At 47.4% G+C, this 26,740-nt stretch overlaps 1 protein-coding gene across 2 annotated transcripts in view; it reads right to left on the bottom strand.

Moving 5' to 3' along the window:
* Nucleotides 1-8,758: 8,758 nt before the first annotated feature.
* The window catches only part of babam2 (BRISC and BRCA1 A complex member 2), a 125,500-nt gene continuing 107,518 nt past the window's right edge, over nucleotides 8,759-26,740 (bottom strand). Inside the window, exon 12 of one of the 2 annotated variants that reach the window (XM_018093838.2) lies at nucleotides 8,759-9,121. In XM_018093838.2, the coding sequence (XP_017949327.2) occupies nucleotides 9,058-9,121 (64 nt within the window). In that variant the 3' untranslated portion in view covers nucleotides 8,759-9,057. 2 annotated transcript variants of the gene reach the window in all.

Genomic DNA, 26,740 nt, shown 5'->3' with positions numbered 1-26,740 from the left:
AGTGGGGGGATAATAGCCTCTGGGAAGGGACTGGGACAGTGGGATAGCAGGTATAGTAGGGAGAGATGGTGCCTATAGTAGCAGTGGGGGATAATAGCCTCTGGGAAGGGACTGGGGCTGTGGGATAGCAGGTATAGTAGGGAGAGATGGTGCCTATAGTAGCAGTGGGGGGATAATAGCCTCTGGGAAGGGACTGGGGCTGTGGGATAGCAGGTATAGTAGGGAGAGATGGTGCCTATAGTAGCAGTGGGGGGATAATAGCCTCTGGGAAGGGACTGGGGCTGTGGGATAGCAGGTATAGTAGGGAGAGATGGTGCCTATAGTAGCAGTGAGGGGATAATAGCCTCTGGGAAGGGACTGGGGCTGTGGGATAGCAGGTATAGTAGGGAGAGATGGTGCCTATAGTAGCAGTGGGGGATAATAGCCTCTGGGAAGGGACTGTGGCTGTGGGATAGCAGGTATAGTAGGGAGAGATGGTGCCTATAGTAGCAGTGGGGGGATAATAGCCTCTGGGAAGGGACTGGGGCTGTGGGATAGCAGGTATAGTAGGGAGAGATGGTGCCTATAGTAGCAGTGGGGGGATAATAGCCTCTGGGAAGGGACTGGGGCTGTGGGATAGCAGGTATAGTAGGGAGAGATGGTGCCTATAGTAGCAGTGGGATAATAGCCTCTGGGAAGGGACTGGGGCTGTGGGATAGCAGGTATAGTAGGGAGAGATGGTGCCTATAGTAGCAGTGGGGGGATAATAGCCTCTGGGAAGGGACTGGGGCTGTGGGATAGCAGGTATAGTAGGGAGAGATGGTGCCTATAGTAGCAGTGGGGGGGATAATAGCCTCTGGGAAGGGACTGGAGCTGTGGGATAGCAGGTATAGTAGGGAGAGATGGTGCCTATAGTAGCAGTGGGGGGATAATAGCCTCTGGGAAGGGACTGGGGCTGTGGGATAGCAGGTATAGTAGGGAGAGATGGTGCCTATAGTAGCAGTGGGGGATAATAGCCTCTGGGAAGGGACTGGGGCTGTGGGATAGCAGGTATAGTAGGGAGAGATGGTGCCTATAGTAGTAGTAGTGGGGGGGGGTTGGTAGGAGCTCCCTACTCTCTCATTATATAAAACATATTTCGAGCCATAATTACAAGAGAAATTACCTAATTATCTGTTACACAAGGATTTCAGGCCGTACAGATGTCGGCTGCGCAGGAGGAACACGTTGGTGGGGGCCCCGGGGGCAGTGGATCGGGGGGGGGGTAACGCTCGGTGGAAGTGCAGGGACATGCCCAGAGAGAACTGGCAGTTTTCCCCTTTGTTCCACACTCACTGCCAACTCCCTGACTCGGCACCCGGTTATAACATCACTTTGAGACTTGAGAGAAACCAGAAATAGATTGTGGGCGACACAAGGTGAATACGGAGCAGCGGAACCCTGGGCCCCCCCAGTCTGCTCTGTATGGGGGGGCTGCAATTAGTATGCACGGGGCTCCTCCAATCAGATGTCCCTCTGGATAATGATATTGCTCCCAACTCCAATTGCAGGAACAGAGAACAGGGAGCCGGATTTACTCACATCAGCTGGGATTCTCATTGGGGGATTTCTTGCATTTTAATGCAGTTTTATTGGGCAATATTGCTTTAAGAATACAGCCCTGATGTTGCTGGACTACAGCTCCCAGCATGCCTCACCCTTCATTATATGTTACATTATTCTGGGATTTGTAGTCCGGCAACAGCTGAGTAACGTTTGGTTGAGCTGCGCTGTGCCGCAGGGTTTAGTTCCCCTTTAAATAAACACTCGCAATGAGATTGGCTGATGAGGGTTAATATAACAAACCCAGAATGAGAGATAAATAACCCACAAAGGTCGCCATGCTGTTTTTTTGCGTCATTAAGACTCGTTTCAGATGACGGCAATTATTGGATCAGTAAATGAGTTGGCTGACATTTAGATACATGGAAATGTTTTCATTTCATTAAAATCCTTATTCATGTTTTCTCGGACCAAATACACCGGCACGTGCGGAAACACTGACATTTGCCTGAATGTTATATACAGACTTAACCCTTTATTAGCAGGAACCGCCAGAAACGCCGCCTGGAGAGGCCTTATTAGGACTGAGTATTAGAGTGCGACAGATAGAAATATCCTAATATCCTTATGATTTACAGTAGGGGGTACATTATCCCTTATAATACATGAGTGATACTCAGAGTTCCCTGTATAACTCAGCCTGCAGCCTTGTGCCTTTATATGGGGGGCACAGAACCCCTCAGTGACTGCTAATATCCTTATCATTTACAGTAGGGGGTACATTATCCCTTATAATACATGAGTGATACTCAGAGTTCCCTGTATAACTCAGCCTGCAGCCTTGTGCCTTTATATGGGGGGCACAGAACCCCTCAGTGACTGCTAATATCCTTATCATTTACAGTAGGGGGTACATTATCCCTTATAATACATGAGTGATACTCAGAGTTCCCTGTATAACTCAGCCTGCAGCCTTGTGCCTTTATATGGGGGGCACAGAACCCATCAGTGACTGCTAATATCCTTATCATTTACAGTAGGGGGTACATTATCCCTTATAATACATGAGTGATACTCAGAGTTCCCTGTATAACTCAGCCTGCAGCCTTGTGCCTTTATATGGGGGGCACAGAACCCCTCAGTGACTGCTAATATCCTTATCATTTACAGTAGGGGGTACAGTATCCCTTATAATACATGAGTGATACTCAGAGTTCCCTGTATAACTCAGCCTGCAGCCTTGTGCCTTTATATGGGGGGCACAGAACCCCTCAGTGACTGCTAATATCCTTATCATTTACAGTAGGGGGTACATTATCCCTTATAATACATGAGTGATACTCAGAGTTCCCTGTATAACTCAGCCTGCAGCCTTGTGCCTTTATATGGGGGGCACAGAACCCCTCAGTGACTGCTAATATCCTTATCATTTACAGTAGGGGGTACAGTATCCCTTATAATACATGAGTGATACTCAGAGTTCCCTGTATAACTCAGCCTGCAGCCTTGTGCCTTTATATGGGGGGCACAGAACCCCTCAGTGACTGCTAATATCCTTATCATTTACAGTAGGGGGTACATTATCCCTTATAATACATGAGTGATACTCAGAGTTCTCTGTATTCAATGTAAGAAAAGGGAACTAAAACCTTTTGTTTTGGAACAATATCCCAAATTAATGTTTCTCCGCTGGAAAGTCCCTTTTAATCATTAGAAAAATAAATATTTGGGGAAATGGGGTTTGTGAATCTCCGTTACAGACAATGAGTAATCGGGCGGCTGGGGCGCTGTATCCGCACGTGTAGGGAGGCTTCTGATTGGACAATGCTCCTGCATAGCGAATTAAACTCTCTTGATCATACTTTTTTTTTACCCTAAAAGCAGAGAACTTACTGGTGGGGCGGGACTGGGTGTAACTGGGCGTGGTTGTGTGAATAATGGGTGTGGCTAAAACAATATTTTTTTTAGATATTATGAGCCAACGCCAGTTGCATGAATGCGAATTAAGTAGAAAACGGCAATTTTATTATTTCTGAGACTGTTAATCACATGTCTCTGTATGCAAACGGCGCTGCTCATTGGTCACAATGGCGATACGAGGAGCAGATTGGGCCACATGGGCGGCGGCACGTGACTCCTGAAGCAAAAATAGCATTTTCCGAGGAACGAACTACAGTGATTTATGTTCTTTTAAATAAGCTCCATGGGCAATTTCTCTCAATCTCTGCCAAAGGGGCTTTTTATAATGAAAAAGAAAAGAAAAAATTTGTCCGAAAAGTAGAAAAAGAAAAGAATTTTAGGTTCATCCGAGAAAAAGCACAAAGGGAAAATATCTGCCATTTACTGTGTAGCCTCTCTTCCCTTCCTTCCAGCAACCTGCCCCAACGCCCAACCTGCCCCGACGCCCAACCTGCCCCGACGCCCAACCTGCCCCGACGCCCAACCTGCCCCAATGCCCAACCTGCCCCAATGCCCAACCTGTCCCGGCGCCCAACCTGCCCCAATGCCCAACCTGCCCCAATGCCCAACCTGTCCCGGCGCCCAACCTGCCCCAATGCCCAACCTGTCCCGGCGCCCAACCTGCCCCAATGCCCAACCTGCCCTGGCGCCCAACCTGCCCCAATGCCCAACCTGTCCCGGCGCCCAACCTGCCCCAATGCCCAACCTGTCCCGGCGCCCAACCTGCCCCAATGCCCAACCTGTCCCGACACCCAACCTGTCCCGGTGCCCAACCTGCCCCAATGCCCAACCTGTCCCGACACCCAACCTGTCCCGACACCCAACCTGCCCCGGCACCCAACCTGCCCCAATGCCCAACCTGTCCCGGCACCCAACCTGTCCCGACACCCAACCTGCCCCAATTCCCAACCTGCCCCAATGCCCAACCTGCCCCAATGCCCAACCTGTCCAGACACTCAACCTGCCCCAATGCCCAACCTGTCCTGACACCCAACCTGCCCCAATGCCCAACCTGCCCCAATGCCCAACCTGTCCCGACACCCAACCTGCCCCAATGCCCAACGTGCCCCGACTCCCAACCTGCCCCAATGCCCAACCTGTCCCGACACCCAACCTGCCCCGACACCCAACCTGCCCCAATGCCCAACCTGCCCCAATGCCCAACTTGCCCCGATGCCCAACCTGCCCCGATGGCCAACGTGCCCCGATGGCCCACGTGCCCCGACGCCCAACCTGCCCCAACGCCCAAACTGCCCCAACGCCCAACTTGCCCCAACGCTCAACAGAAGCACGGTAAGGATGCTTTGTATCCAAACAGTTATTGTGTTATAAGTGGGGCAGCTTGAAGGCCAGTTAAGGGCAGATTTGGGGAGACTCGGGGATGTATTTCTGTCTCATTCTGCCCCCCCAAAGGGCTGCTCCTCTAAAGTTGCCAATCTAGACCCCCCGGAGAAAATGCTAATATGGTCTTCTAATTACACCTGAAACATATATTGGAGGTCACTTCTAAGTTTCTAAAATATTTGTGGAACTCTAGAAGGAAAGTTGATGGACTTGTTATGAGCTAAGGGGGGACCTAAACCAGTATTGTTCCTTTGAAAGGGTCCAAATAAGAAGGTGTGGAAACCCAACATCTGGCAGAACCTTTTAGTCCCTGAACATCTCTCTTGTGATCCTTAATCTCCCCGCACTTATTGGGGGGCACAGGGAAATGAGCCCTAGGCTTGAGCAAAAGTATTGCCCCCACAATCCAGACAGGAGAACATCATGATGGACAAGGAAAGCTCAGCCAATCCCAGGCTGTGTCTCACATTTGCCCTCAGTTGACTTTACCCCCACCCACATTAAAGGTTTGGTTAATACAGGCCGGGGGTTCTTGATGGTTCCGTAATCAAACAGGCAGCAACTTGATCTCTGTCACAGTGACCACATTTGTCTTGTAAGGGATTTGCTTAGGGGAATTCTACAGACTGCAAGGGGGGGGGGTTGTCCAATAGACGGGGGGGGGGGGGGGCAATAGGCAGGGGGAGTCCAATAGGCAGGGGGAGTCCAATAGGCAGGGGGAGTCCAATAGGCAGGGGGGAGTCCAATAGGCGGGGGGAGTCCAGAACCAAAAAGGGAATAGACAAAGGGGAGAGGGTGGAGAAGAACAGACTGGGGTGGGATGACGAGGGTGGAAAGTAGGAAGCACCCAGCACTGATTGGTTGGCCCTAGGAATCCAATAAGAATGCTGGGAACGCAATGGGGAACAGGTGAGAAGATCAGATTCACCAATCACGTTCCAGCTCTTAGGAAAGGGCCGTCAGTGAGAGAGGCCCCTGGTTTGAATCCCATCAAACTTCACAAAAACACTCAGCTCCTCCCAGATTTTTTGGCTCATGTAGTAAGTTTGCCCCGGCCCAAGTAACCAATCACTGCTTGCCTTTTTATTCCCACCGCTCAAGCAAATAATAATAATAACTGAATTGTTTTTCTGAATGAAACGGGGGCCAGTAGCATCAGTGAAGCATCATGGGAAGTTCTGGTGAAAGTGGCGATGCTATAGGCGGAGCAGACTGCGAGGGGCGTGCCCTGTGATTATGCTAATGTGGGGCGGGGACAATACTTTTGCTCAAGCCTAGGACTTATTTCCCTGTGCCCCCCAATAAGAGTGGGGAGACCAAGAGAGATGTTCTGCGGAGCCTAAAGGACAATAATCACACGAGTGGGAGATATCAGTGACCCCAACGGGACTGATGAAGGTCACTAACCGTTTCCCCTACAGATCCCTTTCCTTCCTCATTTCTGGGGCGGTTTTGTCCTGTTTATTATTCGTGTTGTTGCCCCAATCAGGAAGGGAATGGATAAATGCTCGGATACTAAAGCTTTAGGGTGATGGCCCTAAAGGGTCGGAGATTAGTAACCACGGGCAACTAATCTCCCCGTCGGCCATTGCCCTTACTAAAGCCCCTAGCAACCACTTTGAGCTGGACTCGCTGTTCTTCTGCTAAAGGTCATATTTAGCCCAATGGCACAGTAGCCTGGGCTGCTCCAGGGGATCCCACCGGTCATTAAAGGCAACAGCTGGCATCTTCCCTTGGGCAGAAATAAGCCGGAGGAGCAAATAGGACTTATTTACAACCAGTAGAGCAGGGTGCAATCCACCATCTTTTTGCCCCTAGTGCACTTGTTTCTGGGGCCAAAGTCAGGATTATGTTGGTTTATTGGGGCCAAAGTAGTGACTATTGTCTGCACAAGTGTAGGAGAGAGTCTGCAGAACCCGTATGGAACCTAGAGAAAGGCCTGGAACGTGGATATATTATACATCTTTCTTTGCTCATTAAAGGGGTTGTTCACCTTTAAATTAACCTTTAGTATGACGTAGAGAGCGCTATTCTCAGATTATTTGCAATTGGTCTTCATTTTTTTTATTATTTGCATTTTTTGAATTATTTAGCTTTTGTGTTCAGCAGCAATTCAGTTTGGAATTGCGGCAGCAATCTGGTTGCTAGGGTCCAATTTAACCTAGCAACCAGGCAGTGGTTTGAAAGAGAGACTGAAATATACATAGAGGATAAGTAATAAGGATAAGGAATAAAAAGTAACAATAACAATAAAACTGGAGCCTCACAGAGCAATAGGGTTTGGCTGCCGGGGTCAGTGACCCCCATTTGCAAACTGGAAAGTAAATAAACTATAGAAAATAAAAAATGAAGACCAATTGCAAAGTTGCTAAGAATAGGTAATAAATAAAGGTGAACCACCCCTTTAAGTTATAGATTATAAGCTCTGCTGGGCAGGGCCCTTGTTACCCCCTGTATCAGTCTATATGAATATATGAGCTGTATGTTGGTACAACTGGAGAGCAGAGCAGGGGGCAAAGTGCACCAACACGGAGGATTTTGCCCAATTTTTGCACTTTGGTTTGTAAATGACCCAAACTATGTCCTACAGCGCGAACCTAAACTGCTCTCTGATTGGGCAACTGGAGGCAAGTGATGTAAATCAGCGAATGGCGTCATAGCGAGTCTGATACTCAGTAATTGTATTTGCAGCCCCGTGAGTGTAGAAACGAGTCCTTCCCGTATGTATCACGCTGATAAATACCGCTGCCCCACTAACCTTCTGTAATTACTACAGAATAGAAACATCCCCGGAACGTTACATTAATGGCGGGGGGGGGGGGGATGTAAATTGTGCAAATGTCAGGGCGCAGATTGTGGGGGTGACGCCAGTCGCTCGTCAATCACTTCGAAGAAATGAGGAAATTTCCGTAAGAAACGCGTGGCCTGAGATTGTGTAACTGACACTTAGACACAGATGGCAGTGAGTTTCATGCTAATCTCTAATATAAGCACCGGCAGCACCCCTTGGTATTGGGGGGGCTCCCAGCCGCTCCCCCTTCCACATATTTACTAAACCACTTCCTGTGGAACCTGCGGCACCGATTACAAGAAAAACTCGTAAGTAATTAATGCCCAACAGCCCGGCCATAGGGGCAATTATGGGCATTCGCTGGCATTTAACCCCTTCCTATCATGGAAAGGATTGTATTGGTTGCTGAGAAACAAAGCCCCCTCCTACTTTATAACCAGCACCCCCCCCCCCAGAGGGGAGGGGTCGGGGGGGGGGATATCACTCCAATTGCAGCGCAGCAGTAAAGTGTGCCTGAGTCTGAGCTTTCAGCCAGCGCTACACATTAGAACTGCTTTCAGCTAACCTATTGTTTCCCCTACTCCCATGTAACTGGAGGAGTCCCAAGCCGGACTTGGATTTCTTACTATTGAGTGCTATTCTGATACCTACTGGGAGCTGCTATCTTGCTCCCTTCCCATTGTTCTGCTGATCGGCTGCTGGGGGTGAGGGGGGGGGGATATCACTCCAATTGCAGCGCAGCAGTAAAGTGTGCCTGAGTCTGAGCTTTCAGCCAGCGCTACACATTAGAACTGCTTTCAGCTAACCTATTGTTTCTCCTACTCCCATGTAACTGGAGGAGTCCCAAGCCGGACTTGGATTTCTTACTATTGAGTGCTATTCTGATACCTACTGGGAGCTGCTATCTTGCTCCCTTCCCATTGTTCTGCTGACACACAGAGCTACTTAGTAGCAGCTACTTGTCACGGCTACTAAACCCCAGAAAATCCCCTGCCATAGACAATACTGAGAATTGCCCCTGCTAAACACACGTAGAGACAATTATCAGTAAATGATCTGCATTGTCTGTTTCTGTAGCCGCGACAAGTAGCTGCTACTAGTAGCTTTGTGTGTCTTCACCCTTATACACACACACAACAAACATTTTAACAACAAACATTTTATTGGATGAAATAAAAGGAAAAGGCAAATGTATTGTATCACTCGTTGCACGGCCCGTGGGGCTCATTGTGCAGCCAGTGATAGCCATGCCGACGCCCACAAGCCCCTTTCTTATAGCTTATTGGGTACGAAGTTCATTCTGGAAGCGCTTGGCGCAATAGTTTCTCTGGCCGTCACTACAAACCCCCCCACACACAGGGGCAGGTACTTGACACAAGGTTTTGCACCTCTCACGGGGCGTTGCCAGTCTCCGGATTCCATAGCGATGGGCACCGTGCACTTCAGAGTTTTCCATTGGCAAATGCAGCCTCCTGGAACTGTGGCACGAAGCTTCGGAAATAGGCCCTGGAAGAGAACGGGAGATGCCAGTTTGGTCAGTAAGGGCGGAATTGTACAACTTTAAAACTCAACCCCCAGTTTAATTTCAAAAATAAAAGTGCTGGGGTGCCCAACTGCCCAAAGGAACCCAAGCTGTGCCGCCATGTTTGCCCATTGGCATTTGTGCATAGAATGTGCCAACCCACTGAGGCCCAGGGGGTGGCACCAGCGAGGGAGCCAATCAGACTCCCCGAGGCATGATGGGTGGCACCAGCGAGGGATCCAATCAGACCCCTCATGGCATTTGTGCATAGAATGTGCCAACCCACCGAGGCCCAGGGGGTGGCACCAGCGAGGGAGCCAATCAGACTCCCCGTGGCACGAGGGGTCGCACCAGCGAGGGAACTAATCAGACCCCCCATGGCATTTGTGCATAGAATGGGCCAACCCACCGAGGCCCAAGGGGTGGCATCAGCTAGGGAGCCAATCAGACTCCCTGTGGCACGAAGGGTGGCACCAGCAAAGGAACCAATCAGACCCCCCATGGCATTTGTGCATAGAATGTGCCAACCCACCGAGGCCCAGGGGGTGGCATCAGCTAGGGAGCCAATCAGACTCCCCGAGGCCCAGGGGGTGGCACCAGTGAGGGAGCCAATCAGACTCCCTGTGGCACAGTCAGTACGACGCCCTTATTGCAGCACCTTGGCACTTTATATATATTATTAGCTTATTATACAGTTAGGGCACCTCAAGTTTTAGGGCGCCCCATGGTGACCCCCGTTTCTAATCCTTTCCCTACTGGTTTTGTAAGAATCCCCTTGGTCGGGTAACATTAGAATTCCAAATGGCTGCCCCTAAATCTGTGGGTGCAACGCAGAGCCCCCCGGAATCAGTAAGGCATATGAATGGAGTCAGGGGCACCGATGCCAAGCAGGGACTAGTGGCCCAATAATCTTTCAGCCCGTGCCAAACCTGCTACTTCCTGGCCCAAAGGGCTCCTCTATGGTACGACCCGCACCCCACATGATATACTGGTGGGATCATGGAACCGCAGGGGTGGGGTCAGCGTTATTACCTCACCAAAGGGGTGGGGCCTGTTGGATAAAAGAAGCCTCCAGCCTAGGGGACTTTTACAGAGAAGAAAGCGGTGGGGGAAAGGTTAGCAACTGGGGTCACCAGTTGCCCCAATGGGTTTGCCCTTCCTTGCCCTTTAATACTGAGGCTCCTGGGGAGGCAGCTGGGGAGGGGTAACAGCTACACGGTACCACTGGGTGCCACTAACTTCAGCCTTATGGTGACGCCCCCGCCCCCAGCGCAGGGCACCCAGTACCAAGGAGGCCTTTTAATGAAGATTACAGGTTCCATAATGGTTGTTATGCCGCCCGGTGACCTAGATGCCAAACCGGTTCTGGTGGATCAGTAATTGCAGCTTGGGAGCTATTTATAGAGGCCACGCTTGAAACCAAACGCCAGGCCCACGCGCTAATTGGCTCCATAAACCAACCGCGGCGTCGGGATGTTGGTATCGCAACACATTCTCCTCCGAGTACTAACTGTCAGTTTCCATTGAAAATAATGGCCCTTTTGGTTGGATTTGGGCACAATACATCCGTAAGAGCCACTGATTGGGTTCTGACCACTAAACCCCCTAACAAATATTATATTGATGATACAAGGAGTTTGGGGGTGCCAGCCCCCCATTCCCTGCTATGGAAACTGCCCTGTGTTGCTATTTACTGAAAAATAAAAATTCCCCCCCAGGACACAAGGGGTGCTGGGGCACTAATATAGGGTGTGTGGGGGAGGGGGTGACGAGTTAAAGACACAATATTAGGTATAGGAGATCATGGGGTAACTAGGAGTGGGGACTGGGGTAGTCAGATGTAGGACTGGGGTAGCCAGGGGCAAAACAAAGTGGAATTACATTGCCGCCCAAGTCCAATCCCGGACTTGGGTGGCAAAAGTGAGAACCACAGAGTCACAAGAAGCACCCTGACCCCACTGGGGGTTGTTCCCAACCAGAGGAACCCGTGGCCCCTATGTTGCCATAGAGACTACTAAACCCAATGGCCTGACCCGTCATTAAAGGGGTAGGTTCACTTTTAACTGTAATTTTAGTATGTTATAGAACGGGCAGTTCTTAGCAACTTTTTAATAGTTTCTGAATTATTTGCCTTTTTCCTTCCAACACTTTCCAGCTTTCAAATGGGGGTCACTGACCCCGGCAGCCAAACCCTATTGCTCTGTGAGGCTCCAGTTTTATTGTTATTGTTACATCCTATTACTACTGTGTATTCAGCCCCTCTCCTATCCATATGCCAATGTCTCACTCACACCGCTGCTTGGTTTCTAGGGTAATTGGCAACCCTAGCAACCAGATAAAATTCTAAACTTGACAAGTGCTGAAATAATTTAAAAAACACCCATAATAAAAAATAGACCAATTGCAAATAGTTTCAGAATATCACTCTCTCTCAGACTAAAAGTTTCTGTCAGGAAGCCAAGAACTCACTGTTTTGGGTGTAATAAAAAACAAAAACAAGTCTGCCCGGTGCCGGGACAAGTCTGAGCAGTGCCAGGGAATAACAACCCAAGCAGATCCATCAGCGCCGCAGGAGCTTCCATGTTCCACACTGATATATAGGGTATATAAGGTTTATAGGGTATACAGGGCATATATGATATATATGGTGTGTATGGTATATAGGATATTTAGGATATATAGGGCATATAGGGTATGTAAGGCATATAGGGTAAGTGGGGCATATAGGATATATAGGATATATAGGGCATGTAGGGTATATAGGATATGTAAGGCATATAGGGTAAGTGGGGCATATAGGATATATAGGGCACGTAGGGTATATAGGATATATAGAGTGTGTGGGGGCATATAGGATATATAGGTTATATAGGGCATGTACGGCATAGGATTAAAGGCAAACAACAACTTTAATCACATGAACAGCTAGTGATATATATATATACTGTATATAGTGAATAAAGTACCCCCTATTGTAACATATAGGGATATTATAAGTCCCCAAGGAGTTCCTTATAATATATAGTGAATAAAGTGCCCCCTATTGTAACATATAGGGATATTATAAGCCCCCGAGGAGTTCCTTATAATATATAGTGAATAAAGTGCCCCCTACTGTAACATATAGGGTTATTATAAGCCCCCGAGGAGTTCCTTATAATATATAGTGAATAAAGTGCCCCCTATTGTAACATATAGGGATATTATAAGCCCCCGAGGGGTTCCTTATAATATATAGTGAATAAAGTGCCCCCTATTGTAACATATTGGGATATTATAAGCCCCCGAGGGGTTCCTTATAATATATAGTGAATAAAGTGCCCCCTATTGTAACATATAGGGATATTATAAGTCCCCGAGGAGTTCCTTATAATATATAGTGAATAAAGTGCCCCCTATTGTAACATATAGGGATATTATAAGTCCCCGAGGAGTTCCTTATAATATATAGTGAATAAAGTACCCCCTATTGTAACATATAGGGATATTATAAGTCCCCGAGGGGTTCCTTATAATATATAGTGAATAAAGTGCCCCCTATTGTAACATATAGGGATATTATAAGCCCCCGAGGGGTTCCTTATAATATATAGTGAATAAAGTGCCCCCTATTGTAACATATAGGGATATTATAAGTCCCCGAGGAGTTCCTTATAATATATAGTGAATAAAGTGCCCCCTATTGTAACATATAGGGATATTATAAGTCCCCGAGGAGTTCCTTATAATATATAGTGAATAAAATGCTCCCTATTGTAACATATAGGGATATTATAAGCCCCCGAGGGGTTCCTTATAATATATAGTGAATAAAGTGCCCCCTATTGTAACATATAGGGATATTATAAGCCCCCGAGGGGTTCCTTATAATATATAGTGAATAAAGTACCCCCTATTGTAACATATAGGGATATTATAAGCCCCCGAGGAGTTCCTTATAATATATAGTGAATAAAGTACCCCCTATTGTAACATATAGGGATATTATAAGCCCCCGAGGAGTTCCTTATAATATATAGTGAATAAAGTACCCCCTATTGTAACATATAGGGATATTATAAGCCCCCGAGGAGTTCCTTATAATATATAGGGAATAAAGTGCCCCCTATTGTAACATATAGGGATATTATAAGTCCCCGAGGAGTTCCTTATAATATATAGTGAATAAAATGCTCCCTATTGTAACATATAGGGATATTATAAGCCCCCGAGGGGTTCCTTATAATATATAGTGAATAAAGTGCCCCCTATTGTAACATATAGGGATATTATAAGCCCCCGAGGAGTTTCATGACCATATAAAATCGTTTATACAGGTCATGGAACTCCAAGGTGACTTCCAATATCCTCATACTTTATAACAGGGGGCACTTTATTTATTATAATATACAAGTTTCAGTGAGTCATGTGACAGAAATTACATCACTAAGCTCTGATTATAACTGATGACATCACTAAGCACCGTTTATAAGGATATAATTTACAGTTTGGTCCCATAGGGAAATGACTGAAATGTATAATATAAGGATATATATTACAATACTGATAGCAATTAGATAGGAGCCCGCAGAGCATATGTTATACAGTAGCGGTGCGTTTAGAGGTCAGGAGCAGTTTCCTGTGCAGGAAGTGAAGAATAAACATCAGACACAAAGTCAAATATAATAAAGCGGAAGTTCCTTGTAAAATGAACTTTCAGGCTCCTGGGAGCCTTTTCTGCAACCTTCACTTTTTTTTTTGTGGTTTTTGGATTAAGTTCTGCAGCAGCTCAGGTCGGGGCTGAAATGTGGTCTCGTTACTAGGTTCACTGACCCTAACAACAAGGCGCTGGTCTCACATTGACGGTTCCCAGAGAGACATTAAGGTCCGATGCTGATTTTGACATCATCCTAATATATCATTTACAGTAGGGGGTACATTATCCCTTATAATACATGAGTGATACTCAGAGTTCCCTGTATAACTCAGCCTGCAGCCTTGTGCCTTTATATGGGGGGCACAGAACCCCTCAGTGACTGCTAATATCCTTATCATTTACAGTAGGGGGTACATTATCCCTTATAATACATGAGTGATACTCAGAGTTCCCTGTATAACTCAGCCTGCAGCCTTGTGCCTTTATATGGGGGGCACAGAACCCCTCAGTGACTGCTAATATCCTTATCATTTACAGTAGGGGGTACATTATCCCTTATAATACATGAGTGATACTCAGAGTTCCCTGTATAACTCAGCCTGCAGCCTTGTGCCTTTATATAGTTACATAGTTACATAGTTACATAGGGTTGAAAAAAGACCTGTGTCCATCAAGTTCAACCCATCCAAGTAAACCCAGCACACCTAACCCACACCTACCAATCTATACTCACATACATAAACTATAAATACAACCACTAGTACTAACTGTAGATATTAGTATCACAATAGCCTTGGATATTCTGATTGATCAAGAACTCATCCAGGCCCCTCTTAAAGGCATTAACAGAATCTGCCATTACCACATCACTAGGAAGGGCATTCCATAACCCCCTCACTGCCCTCACCGTGAGGAACCCCCTACGCTGCTTCAAATGGAAGCTCCGTTCCTCTAATCTAAAGGGGTGACCTCTGGTGCGTTGATTGTTTTTATGGGAAAAAAGAACATCCCCCAACTGCCTATAATCCCCTCTAATGTACTTGTACAGAGTAATCATGTCCCCTCGCAAGCGCCTCTTTTCCAGAGAAAACAACCCCAACCTCGACAGTCTAACCTCATAGTTTAAATCTTCCATCCCCTTAACCAGTTTAGTTGCAGTCTCTGCACTCTCTCCAGCTCATTAATATCCTTCTTAAGGACTGGAGCCCAAAACTGCACTGCATACTCAAGGTGAGGCCTTACCAGGGACCTATAAAGGGGCAAAATTATGTTTCATCCCTTGAGTCAATGCCCTTTTTTATACAAGACAGCACTTTATTTGCTTTAGTAGCCACAGAATGACACTGCCTGGAATTAGACAACTTGTTATCAACAAAAACCCCTAGATCCTTCTCCATTAAGGAAACCCCCAACACACTACCATTCAGTAGATAGTTTGCGTTTATATTATTTCTACCAAAGTGCATAACTTTGCACTTATCAACATTGAACCTCATTTTCCAGTTTGCTGCCCAGTTATCTAATTTTGTCAAATCGCTCTGCAAAGCGGCAGCATCCTGCATGGAACTTATAGTTTTGCACAATTTAGTGTCATCAGCAAAAATAGAAACAATACTGTCTATGCCCTCCTCCAGGTCATTAATAAACAAGTTAAACAGCAAAGGCCCAAGGACTGACCCCTGCGGTACTCCACTAACCACACTGGTCCAATTAGAAAATGTTCCATTTACAACCACTCTTTGTACTCTATCCTTCAGCCAGTTCTCTATCCAATTACAAATATTATGTTCTAGGCCAATATTCCTTAATTTGATCATTAACCTTCTGTGAGGTACTGTATCAAACGCTTTAGCAAAGTCCAAGTAGATGACATCAACTGCCATTCCAGCATCAAGGTCCCTGCTCACCTCCTCATAAAAGGCAACTAAATTAGTCTGGCAAGATCTGTTACGCATAAAACCATGCTGGCACAAACTAATAGTATTGTGAACTGCAATGTATTCAAGTACCCTATCCCTTATTACCCCTTCCAAAAGTTTTCCTACTACTGATGTCAGACTAACAGGCCTATAGTTTTCAGGCTGAGAACGGGATCCCTTTTTAAATAACGGCACCACATTAGCAATCCGCCAGTCTCTTGGCACCATGCCAGACCTCAATGAATCCTGAAAAATTAAGTGAAGAGGTTTGGCAATCACAGCGCTCAGCTCATTTAATACCCTGGGATGAATCCCATCCGGCCCTGGACCTTTGTTTACCTTTACATGTTCAAGTCTCTTTTGAATTTCCTCCCGAGTGACCCATGCGTCAGTAGCTAAATTACTAGAACTGGGCATATTACAAGGGAAGCCTTCATTATCTGGCTCCTCAGATGTATAGACAGATGAAAAATAAGAGTTCAAAATTTCAGCTTTTTCCCCGTTTTCATCAACCAACGTACCCCCCCGTGATAATAAAGTTCCCACCCCTTCTTGCTTCATTTTTTTACTATTCACATAATTAAAAAATAATTTTGGATTCTTTTTACTCCTAGCAGCAATATCCCTTTCCATCTCTATTTTAGCTTGCCTGATAGCTTTTTTGCTGCTTTATTTGCTTCCTTGTACCTGATGAAAGTCCCCGCTGTCCCAGCTAACTTGAATGCCCTAAAAGCACGTTTTTTCTTACCAACCTCGACAATAACACTTTTATTCAGCCATAAAGGTTTTGCTTTGCGATGCCTCTCCTTGCTTACTAGGGGGATATACTGTTGCGTATACCTACAAAGCAATGTTTTAAAGATGTTCCATTTTCCTTCTGTGTCTAACCCCATGAAAAGCCTTTCCCAGTTGACACATTGCAGAGATGCCCTTATACTGGCAAAGTCTGCACGTCTAAAATTGAGTGTTTTAGTTACTCCCTTATAGAGCTGTCTCTGTAGCATTATCTCAAAGGAGACCATGTTGTGATCACTGTTCCCCAAATGCCCCCCCCCACACAAATGTTAGAGATAAGTTCATTATTATTAGAAATCACCAGGTCCAAAATAGCGTCATTCCTAGTGGGTTCTTGAACTGCCTGAAATAAAAAGTTGCCATTTAGCATATTTACAAACCTACTAGCTCTTTCTGACTTAGCCACCCCATTACTCCAGTCAATGTCCGGATAATTAAAGCCCCCCATAACAACAACTTGACCCAGTTTTGAAGCCTCCTCCATTTGCAACAATAGCTGGGCCTCATCCCCCTCATCTATACGGGGTGGTTTATAACATACACCAATGATCATTTTCTTTGTGACCTTCAGCCCTACTGAAATTTCTACCCAAAGAGATTCAACGTTTTCATTGGTAATGTCTTTATTACATGGCTTTAAGTCTGACTTTACGTAAAGACAAACCCCTCCACCCTTTTTAATCCCTCTGTCCCTCCTAAAAAGTGTATACCCATTTAAATTCACAGCCCAGTCGCATTTATCATCCCACCAGGTCTCAGTGATACCTATTAAATCATAATTTTCAATACATGCAATAGCTTGCAGCTCCCCTAATTTACCCGACAAGCTACGCGCATTAGCCAGCATGCAGCGGAGATTATTACTTCTCCCTCTGATGTTTACATTAGCTAAGGGAGAATTAGGGCTAAGGCAATTATGAGACTGCTTTCCTTGTAACGGAAGCTCCTTATCTGATAAACTATATGCCCCCCTCACTCCTCCCCCACAACCCTTTGCTAGTCCCCCTACCCCGTCTACACTAATTTTCCCATGGAATTCTAGCTCACCCACCCCCCCCTTGTCTAGTTTAAACACTCCTCCAACCTCTTAACCATTCTCTCCCCTAGCACAGTAGACCCCCTTCCATTGAGGTGCAATCCGTCAGGGCTGTATAGATTGTACCCCAAGGAAAAGTCAGCCCAGTGCTCTAGGAACCCAAACCCTTCCTTCCTACACCAAGACTTTAGCCACGCATTTAGCTCCCTAAGCTCCCGCTGTCTCCCTAAACTTGCACGCGGCACCGGCAAAATTTCCGAAAAAATGACATTGGAGGACCTTTGCCTAATCTTAGAGCCTAGATCCCTGAACTCACTCTTTAAAGTCACAGAACCCCTCAGTGACTGCTAATATCCTTATCATTTACAGTAGGGGGTACATTATCCCTTATAATACATGAGTGATACTCAGAGTTCCCTGTATAACTCAGCCTGCAGCCTTGTGCCTTTATATGGGGGGCACAGAACCCCTCAGTGACTGCTAATATCCTTATCATTTACAGTAGGGGGTACATTATCCCTTATAATACATGAGTGATACTCAGAGTTCCCTGTATAACTCAGCCTGCAGCCTTGTGCCTTTATATGGGCACAGAACCCCTCAGTGACTTCTAATATCCTTATCATTTACAGTAGGGGGTACATTATCCCTTATAATACATGAGTGATACTCAGAGTTCCCTGTATAACTCAGCCTGCAGCCTTGTGCCTTTATATGGGGGGCACAGAACCCCTCAGTGACTGCTAATATCCTTATCATTTACAGTAGGGGGTACATTACCCCTTATAATACATGAGTGATACTCAGAGTTCCCTGTATAACTCAGCCTGCAGCCTTGTGCCTTTATATGGGGGGCACAGAACCCCTCAGTGACTGCTAATATCCTTATCATTTACAGTAGGGGGTACATTATCCCTTATAATACATGGGTGATACTCAGAGTTCCCTGTATAACTCAGCCTGCAGCCTTGTGCCTTTATATGGGGGGCACAGAACCCCTCAGTGACTGCTAATATCCTTATCATTTACAGTAGGGGGTACATTACCCCTTATAATACATGGGTGATACTCAGAGTTCCCTGTATAACTCAGCCTGCAGCCTTGTGCCTTTATATGGGGGGCACAGAACCCCTCAGTGACTGCTAATATCCTTATCATTTACAGTAGGGGGTACATTACCCCTTATAATACATGAGTGATACTCAGAGTTCCCTGTATAACTCAGCCTGCAGCCTTGTGCCTTTATATGGGGGGCACAGAACCCCTCAGTGACTGCTAATATCCTTATCATTTACAGTAGGGGGTACATTATCCCTTATAATACATGAGTGATACTCAGAGTTCCCTGTATAACTCAGCCTGCAGCCTTGTGCCTTTATATGGGGGGCACAGAACCCCTCAGTGACTGCTAATATCCTTATCATTTACAGTAGGGGGTACATTACCCCTTATAATACATGAGTGATACTCAGAGTTCCCTGTATAACTCAGCCTGCAGCCTTGTGCCTTTATATGGGGGGCACAGAACCCATCAGTGACTGCTAATATCCTTATCATTTACAGTAGGGGGTACATTATCCCTTATAATACATGAGTGATACTCAGAGTTCCCTCTATAACTCAGCCTGCAGCCTTGTGCCTTTATATGGGGGGCACAGAACCCCTCAGTGACTGCTAATATCCTTATCATTTACAGTAGGGGGTACATTATCCCTTATAATACATGAGTGATACTCAGAGTTCCCTGTATAACTCAGCCTGCAGCCTTGTGCCTTTATATGGGCACAGAACCCCTCAGTGACTGCTAATATCCTTATCAGTTACAGTAGGGGGTACATTATCCCTTATAATACATGAGTGATACTCAGAGTTCCCTGTATAACTCAGCCTGCAGCCTTGTGCCTTTATATGGGGGGCACAGAACCCCTCAGTGACTGCTAATATCCTTATCATTTACAGTAGGGGTACATTATCCCTTATAATACATGAGTGATACTCAGAGTTCCCTGTATAACTCAGCCTGCAGCCTTGTGCCTTTATATGGGGGGCACAGAACCCCTCAGTGACTGCTAATATCCTTATCATTTACAGTAGGGGGTATATTATCCCTTATAATACATGAGTGATACTCAGAGTTCCCTGTATAACTCAGCCTGCAGCCTTGTGCCTTTATATGGGGGGCACAGAACCCCTCAGTGACTGCTAATATCCTTATCATTTACAGTAGGGGGTACATTATCCCTTATAATACATGAGTGATACTCAGAGTTCCCTGTATAACTCAGCCTGCAGCCTTGTGCCTTTATATGGGCACAGAACCCCTCAGTGACTGCTAATATCCTTATCATTTACAGTAGGGGGTACATTATCCCTTATAATACATGAGTGATACTCAGAGTTCCCTGTATAACTCAGCCTGCAGCCTTGTGCCTTTATATGGGGGGCACAGAACCCTCAGTGACTGCTAATATCCTTATCATTTACAGTAGGGGGTACATTATCCCTTATAATACATGAGTGATACTCAGAGTTCCCTGTATAACTCAGCCTGCAGCCTTGTGCCTTTATATGGGGGGCACAGAACCCCTCAGTGACTGCTAATATCCTTATCATTTACAGGAGGGGGTGCATTAAATCAGTAAATAGAGGCTGGGCTGAAGCTGCACAATATCCCTTATGTTCCTGTACGTGAATAATCACAATGGAACTTTGATGCGTTTTATAAACGTAGCAATTTAATCAGCGCTACATTTAATTACCAATAACAGGGCAGGCAGAACAGGAATAGTTGAGGCAGAGATGCTGAAAGGTTTAGTCAGTGGCGTAGCGAGGGGGGTGCCGAGGGGGCCATGGCCCCGGGCGGCGTATCAGAAGGGGCGGCGGCGGCGGCTCCTTCTCTCTTACAGGCAACATGCGCTTTTATAAGGTTGCGCCCGTGCGTATGACGTCACACGTCAGCGACGAGGCGCAACCTTATAGAAGCGCATGTTGCCTGTAAGAGAGAAGGAGCCGCCGCCGATGGTCTGTTGGGGGTATGTACTATGGGGGAAATTGGGGGCACTGTGTGGGGGCTACTGTCTATGGGGAAATTGGGGCACTTTCCGTGGGGGGGGCCAGGTCTTTGTGGGGTATTGTGCATGGGGGCACTTCCTATTGGGGGCACTGTGTATGGGGCAATTGGGGCTCTGTGTATGAGGGCACTTTCTATTGGGGGGCAAGGTCTTTGGGGGGTATTGTCTATGGGGGCACTTTGTATGGGGCAATTGGGGGCACTGTTTATGGGGGCACTGTGTATGGGGGCACTTTCTATTGGGGGAACTGTGTATGGGGCAATTGGGGCACTGTGTATGGGGGCACTTTCTGTGGGGGGGCAAGGTCTTTGGGGGGTACTGTCTATGGGGGAACTGTGTATGGGGAAATTGGGGCACTGTGTATGGGGGCACTTCCTATTGGGGGCACTGTCTAAGGGCAATTGGGGGCACTGTGTGGAGGGGGCTGTCTATGGGGACACTGTGTATGGGGCAATTGGAGGCACTGTCTATGGGGAAATTGGGGCACTTTCTATGGGCAATTGGAGGCAATGTGTGTGGGGGGCACTGTGTATGGGTCAATTGGGGGCACTGTGTATGGGGGTACTGTCTATGGGGCAGTTGTATGGGGGGACCGTGGCCAGAATAGCGTTAGGGGGGCCTGGCCAGCATAGTGTTAGGGGGCACTGTGGTAGAGTGACCCTAATACTTTTTATGTCTGTGTGTCCTGTACTGATGGGAGGGGCCCCGTGATTTCTGATGGCGGCCCTGCCACCATGGGCAGCCACGGACGCACAGCTGAATCCACTTTTGACAATTATGACATGCGCACCGCATTTCAAATTCAATCAAAAAAAAAAAAAAAATTTAATGCTGCTTTTTTTATTTTGTCTATTTTTTTTAAGAATAACTAAATAGAGGGGCGGCAAATTTCCAGTCGGCCCCAGGCGACGAAAGCCCACGCTACGCCACTGGGTTTAGTTATCAACCTGTGCAGAAGCCCCAATACATTTAATGGTAAATAGACCTTAGAATAAAAATGACCAACTGCATGGTGTTTCTACTCCTGGTGCTCATGTCTCAACAGCACTACAGTCTTGCTTTATGGCACAGAGGCTCACTTGCAGGTACTGCACTAATTGGGAGGGATAACAAAAAATGAAGCAGAGAAAACAAGTTAAATGACTATAACAGGGAATATGATTGGCCAGCCTTCAGTAACCCATGGCAAGAAATTTTGCCTTTTGAGCAATAAAAATCTAACAGCTGATTGGTTGCTACGCGAGCGTGACTTTGCCCATATTACAGCCAGAAGGGTCACACCTGTCACCTATGAAAATTCTAAATCACAATGTGTGTGAAGGAGTGGGTGGGGTTAGAGGTTTGGGGCGGATCGGAGGCGTGGCCGGGGGGGGGTCACCTGTCCTAATAGACCCACGGGCCAATGTAATTAAATTACATTAACAATTATTTATAAAGCGCCAACATATTCCGCAGCGCTGTACAATAAATGGGTTACATGCATTGGGCATACAGAGTAACATATAAAGCAATCAGTAACCGATACAGGAGGGGAAGGGAGCCCTGCCCAAAAGAGCTTACACTCTACAAGGAGTAACATATAAAGCAATCAGTAACCGATACAGGAGGGGAAGAGAGCCCTGCCCCAAAGAGCTTACACTCTACAAGGAGTAACATATAAAGCAATCAATAACCGATACAAGAGGGGAAGGGAGCCCTGCCCAAAAGAGCTTACACTCTACAAGGAGTAACATATAAAGCAATCAATAACCGATACAGGAGGGGAAGGGAGCCCTGCCCAAAAGAGCTTACAATCTACAAGGAGTAACATATAAAGCAATCAATAACCGATACAGGAGGGGAAGAGAGCCCTGCCCAAAAGAGCTTACACTCTACAAGGAGTAACATATAAAGCAATCAATAACCGATACAAGAGGGGAAGAGAGACCTGCCCAAAAGAGCTTACACTCTACAAGGAGTAACATATAAAGCAATCAGTAACCGATACAGGAGGGGAAGAGAGCCCTGCCCAAAAGAGCTTACACTCTACAAGGAGTAACATATAAAGCAATCAGTAACCGATACAGGAGGGGAAGGGAGCCCTGCCCAAAAGAGCTTACAATCTACAAGGAGTAACATATAAAGCAATCAGTAACTGATACAGGAGGGGAAGAGAGCCCTGCCCAAAAGAGCTTACACTCTACAAGGATGGCAAACAGATGATTTACAAACATCCATGGAGATACCAATGTTCCCTATGGGAAACGCCCTTTGTGTAGCTCGACTGTACCTTTAAAAGGGATACTGGTTGGGCTGTAGGGTTGCTTTAAAGGCCAGGACTTGATTGGCCAGCTAGTAGGGTTGCCTCAAAGGCCAGGACTTGATTGGCCAGCTAGTAGGGTTGCCTCAAAGGCCAGGATTTGATTGGACAGCTAGTAGGGTTGCCTCAAAGGCCAGGATTTGATTGGCCAGCTAGTAGGGTTGCCTCAAAGGCCAGGATTTGATTGGCCAGCTAGTAGGGTTGCCTCAAAGGCCAGGATTTGATTGGCCAGCTAGTAAGGTTGCCTCAAAGGCCAGGATTTGATTGGCCAGCTAGTAAGGTTGCCTCAAAGGCCAGGATTTGATTGGCCAGCTAGTAAGGTTGCCTCAAAGGCCAGGATTTGATTGGCCAGCTAGTAAGGTTGCCTCAAAGGCCAGGATTTGATTGGCCAGCTAGTAAGGTTGCCTCAAAGGCCAGAATTTGATTGGCCAGCTAGTAAGGTTGCCTCAAAGGCCAGGATTTGATTGGCCAGCTAGTAAGGTTGCCTCAAAGGCCAGGATTTGATTGGCCAGCTAGTAAGGTTGCCTCAAAGGCCAGGATTTGATTGGCCAGCTAGTAAGGTTGCCTCAAAGGCCAGGATTTGATTGGCCAGCTAGTAGGGTTGCCATCTTGTTAATATGAATTTACCGGCCAGCAGGGGGTCAGAAACAAAAGGGGCGGGCTGATGTAGAAGGGGGCAGGGCAGTGACAAAAGGGGCGGGGATATGATGTCAGGGACGTAGTGAGGAGGATCGGGGAGGCAGAAGAAGGAAGAGGAAGGGTAAGATTGGGGTGGGTGGTATAAGGGTTAAGGGGGCGGGCCAGGGGCTGAACTGGCTAGGCCGGTAAAATACCGGATGGGTGGCAACCCTACCAGCTAGGGCCGGTGCCGGTATTACAAATTTACCAGCAATATACCCTCCATGTAAGGCTGGCAGCGCTACCTATAGAGTCTTCCCTGACCCCCAGCAGTTTCCCACCCCATACAGCCATTCTCCCACCCCGTGACATCATTGCCCGCCCCAAGTGACATCACTGGCCACCCCCAAACCCAAAGGGCAGAATTTTAAAGCAAAACCGGTGGCAACCCTAGCTGTAACCTTAGTGTGGGGAAAGGGGGTGGAGACTTGGCAGATGGGGTGGGGTCAAACAGATGGACGTATGTCTTTTTTCAACCTAACTTACTATGTTGCTATAGCTGAGGGTAAGGCGGTTGCTATGGGTTTATCAGGGGCTTATTTGGGGGGGGCAGAGGAATTTGGGCTCTTTAGTTATATATTTCCCAAAGCCCAATAAAGGTTATTTCCGGGGGCAGAAAGCCAACTCCCTGCAATTAGGCTCCTTGTCCTCCTTCAGGAATTGGCGCATCTGAAACCCAATCATTTGCACTAATAAAGCTGCTCGTTTCCATGGAAGCCGGGGGGGGGGGGGCTGTAACCCCTCAAACTCCGACACCCGGAACTTGGTGACTCTGCGCCGACAGGAACTTCTGGGCGACTCGGTGGGAGACAAAGTGTTTGTGTCACGGGGAGGGTTTAATTAATGGTCAGAGCCGCCAGCGCAGAGCGGCCCGGGGTGTAATTAGTACCGGGGGCCGGACTCCCAGCGAGATTCTGCTCATCTGTCATTAGCAGCCTGTAATTATACTCTCTAATGGAACCGCTACAGGGAGAACATGTAAAGGGCAAGTTAGCCTAAAAATGAAATTCCAGTTTGTAGTACTGTGCAGCCATCAGCCCCTGCCCCAGTGAGCTTACAGTCTAAGGTCCCTATCCCATTCCCATCAGCCCCTGCCCCAGTGAGCTTACAATCTAAGGTCCCTATCCCATTCCCATCAGCCCCTGCCCCAGTGAGCTTACAATCTAAGGTCCCTATCCCATTCCCATCAGTCCCTGCCCCAGTGAGCTTACAATCTAAGGTCCCTATCCCATTCCCATCAGCCCCTGCCCCAGTGAGCTTACAATCTAAGGTCCCTATCACATTCCCATCAGTCCCTGCCCCAGTGAGCTTACAATCTAAGGTCCCTATTACATTCCCATCAGTCCCTGCCCCAGTGAGCTTACAATCTAAGGTCCCTATCACATTCCCATCAGTCCCTGCCCCAGTGAGCTCACAATCTAAGCTCCCTATCACATTCCCATCAGTCCCTGCCCCAGTGAGCTTACAATCTAAGGTCCCTATCACATTCCCATCAGTCCCTGCCCCAGTGAGCTTACAATCTAAGGTCCCTATCCCATTCCCATCAGCCCCTGCCCCAGTGAGCTTACAATCTAAGGTCCCTATCCCATTCCCATCAGCCCCTGCCCCAGTGAGCTTACAATCTAAGGCCCCTATCCCATTCCCATCAGTCCCTGCCCCAGTGAGCTTACAATCTAAGGCCCTTATCCCATTCCCATCAGCCCCTGCCCCAGTGAGCTTACAATCTAAGGTCCCTATCACATTCCCATCAGTCCCTGCCCCAGTGAGCTTACAATCTAAGGCCCTTATCCCATTCCCATCAGCCCCTGCCCCAGTGAGCTTACAATCTAAGGTCCCTATCACATTAACATCAGCCCCTGCCCCAGTGAGCTTACAATCTAAGGTCCCTATCACATTCCCATCAGCCCCTGCCCCAGTGAGCTTACAATCTAAGGTCCCTATCACATTCCCATCAGCCCCTGCCCCAGTGAGCTTACAATCTAAGGTCCCTATCCCATTCCCATCAGTCCCTGCCCCAGTGAGCTTACAATCTAAGGTCCCTATCACATTCCCATCAGTCCCTGCCCCAGTGAGCTTACAATCTAAGGTCCCTATCACATTCCCATCAGCCCCTGCCCCAGTGAGCTTACAATCTAAGGTCCCTATCACATTCCCATCAGCCCCTGCCCCAGTGAGCTTACAATCTAAGGTCCCTATCCCATTCCCATCAGTCCCTGCCCCAGTGAGCTTACAATCTAAGGTCCCTATCACATTCCCATCAGTCCCTGCCCCAGTGAGCTTACAATCTAAGGTCCCTATCACATTCCCATCAGCCCCTGCCCCAGTGAGCTTACAATCTAAGGTCCCTATCCCATTCCCATCAGCCCCTGCCCCAGTGAGCTTACAATCTAAGGTCCCTATCACATTCCCATCAGCCCCTGCCCCAGTGAGCTTACAATCTAAGGTCCCTATCCCATTCCCATCAGTCCCTGCCCCAGTGAGCTTACAATCTAAGGTCCCTATCACATTCCCATCAGTCCCTGCCCCAGTGAACTTACAATCTAAGGTCCCTATCACATTCCCATCAGTCCCTGCCCCAGTGAGCTTACAATCTAAGGTCCCTATCCCATTCCCATCAGTCCCTGCCCCAGTGAGCTTACAATCTAAGGTCCCTATCACATTCCCATCAGTCCCTGCCCCAGTGAGCTTACAATCTAAGGTCCCTATCCCATTCCCATCAGCCCCTGCCCCAGTGAGCTTACAATCTAAGGTCCCTATCACATTCCCATCAGCCCCTGCCCCAGTGAGCTTACAATCTAAGGTCCCTATCCCATTCCCATCAGTCCCTGCCCCAGTGAGCTTACAATCTAAGGTCCCTATCACATTCCCATCAGTCCCTGCCCCAGTGAACTTACAATCTAAGGTCCCTATCACATTCCCATCAGTCCCTGCCCCAGTGAGCTTACAATCTAAGGTCCCTATCCCATTCCCATCAGTCCCTGCCCCAGTGAGCTTACAATCTAAGGTCCCTATCACATTCCCATCAGTCCCTGCCCCAGTGAGCTTACAATCTAAGGTCCCTATCCCATTCCCATCAGTCCCTGCCCCAGTGAGCTTACAATCTAAGGTCCCTATCCCATTCCCATCAGTCCCTGTCCCAGTGAGCTTACAATCTAAGGTGCCTGAGCAG

The sequence above is a fragment of the Xenopus tropicalis genome, chromosome 5, assembly GCF_000004195.4.
Source record: "Xenopus tropicalis strain Nigerian chromosome 5, UCB_Xtro_10.0, whole genome shotgun sequence".
Lineage (NCBI taxonomy): Eukaryota > Metazoa > Chordata > Amphibia > Anura > Pipidae > Xenopus > Xenopus tropicalis.
Note: the sequence above shows the minus strand (reverse complement) of the source record. Positions and strands in the feature narration are given on the sequence as shown.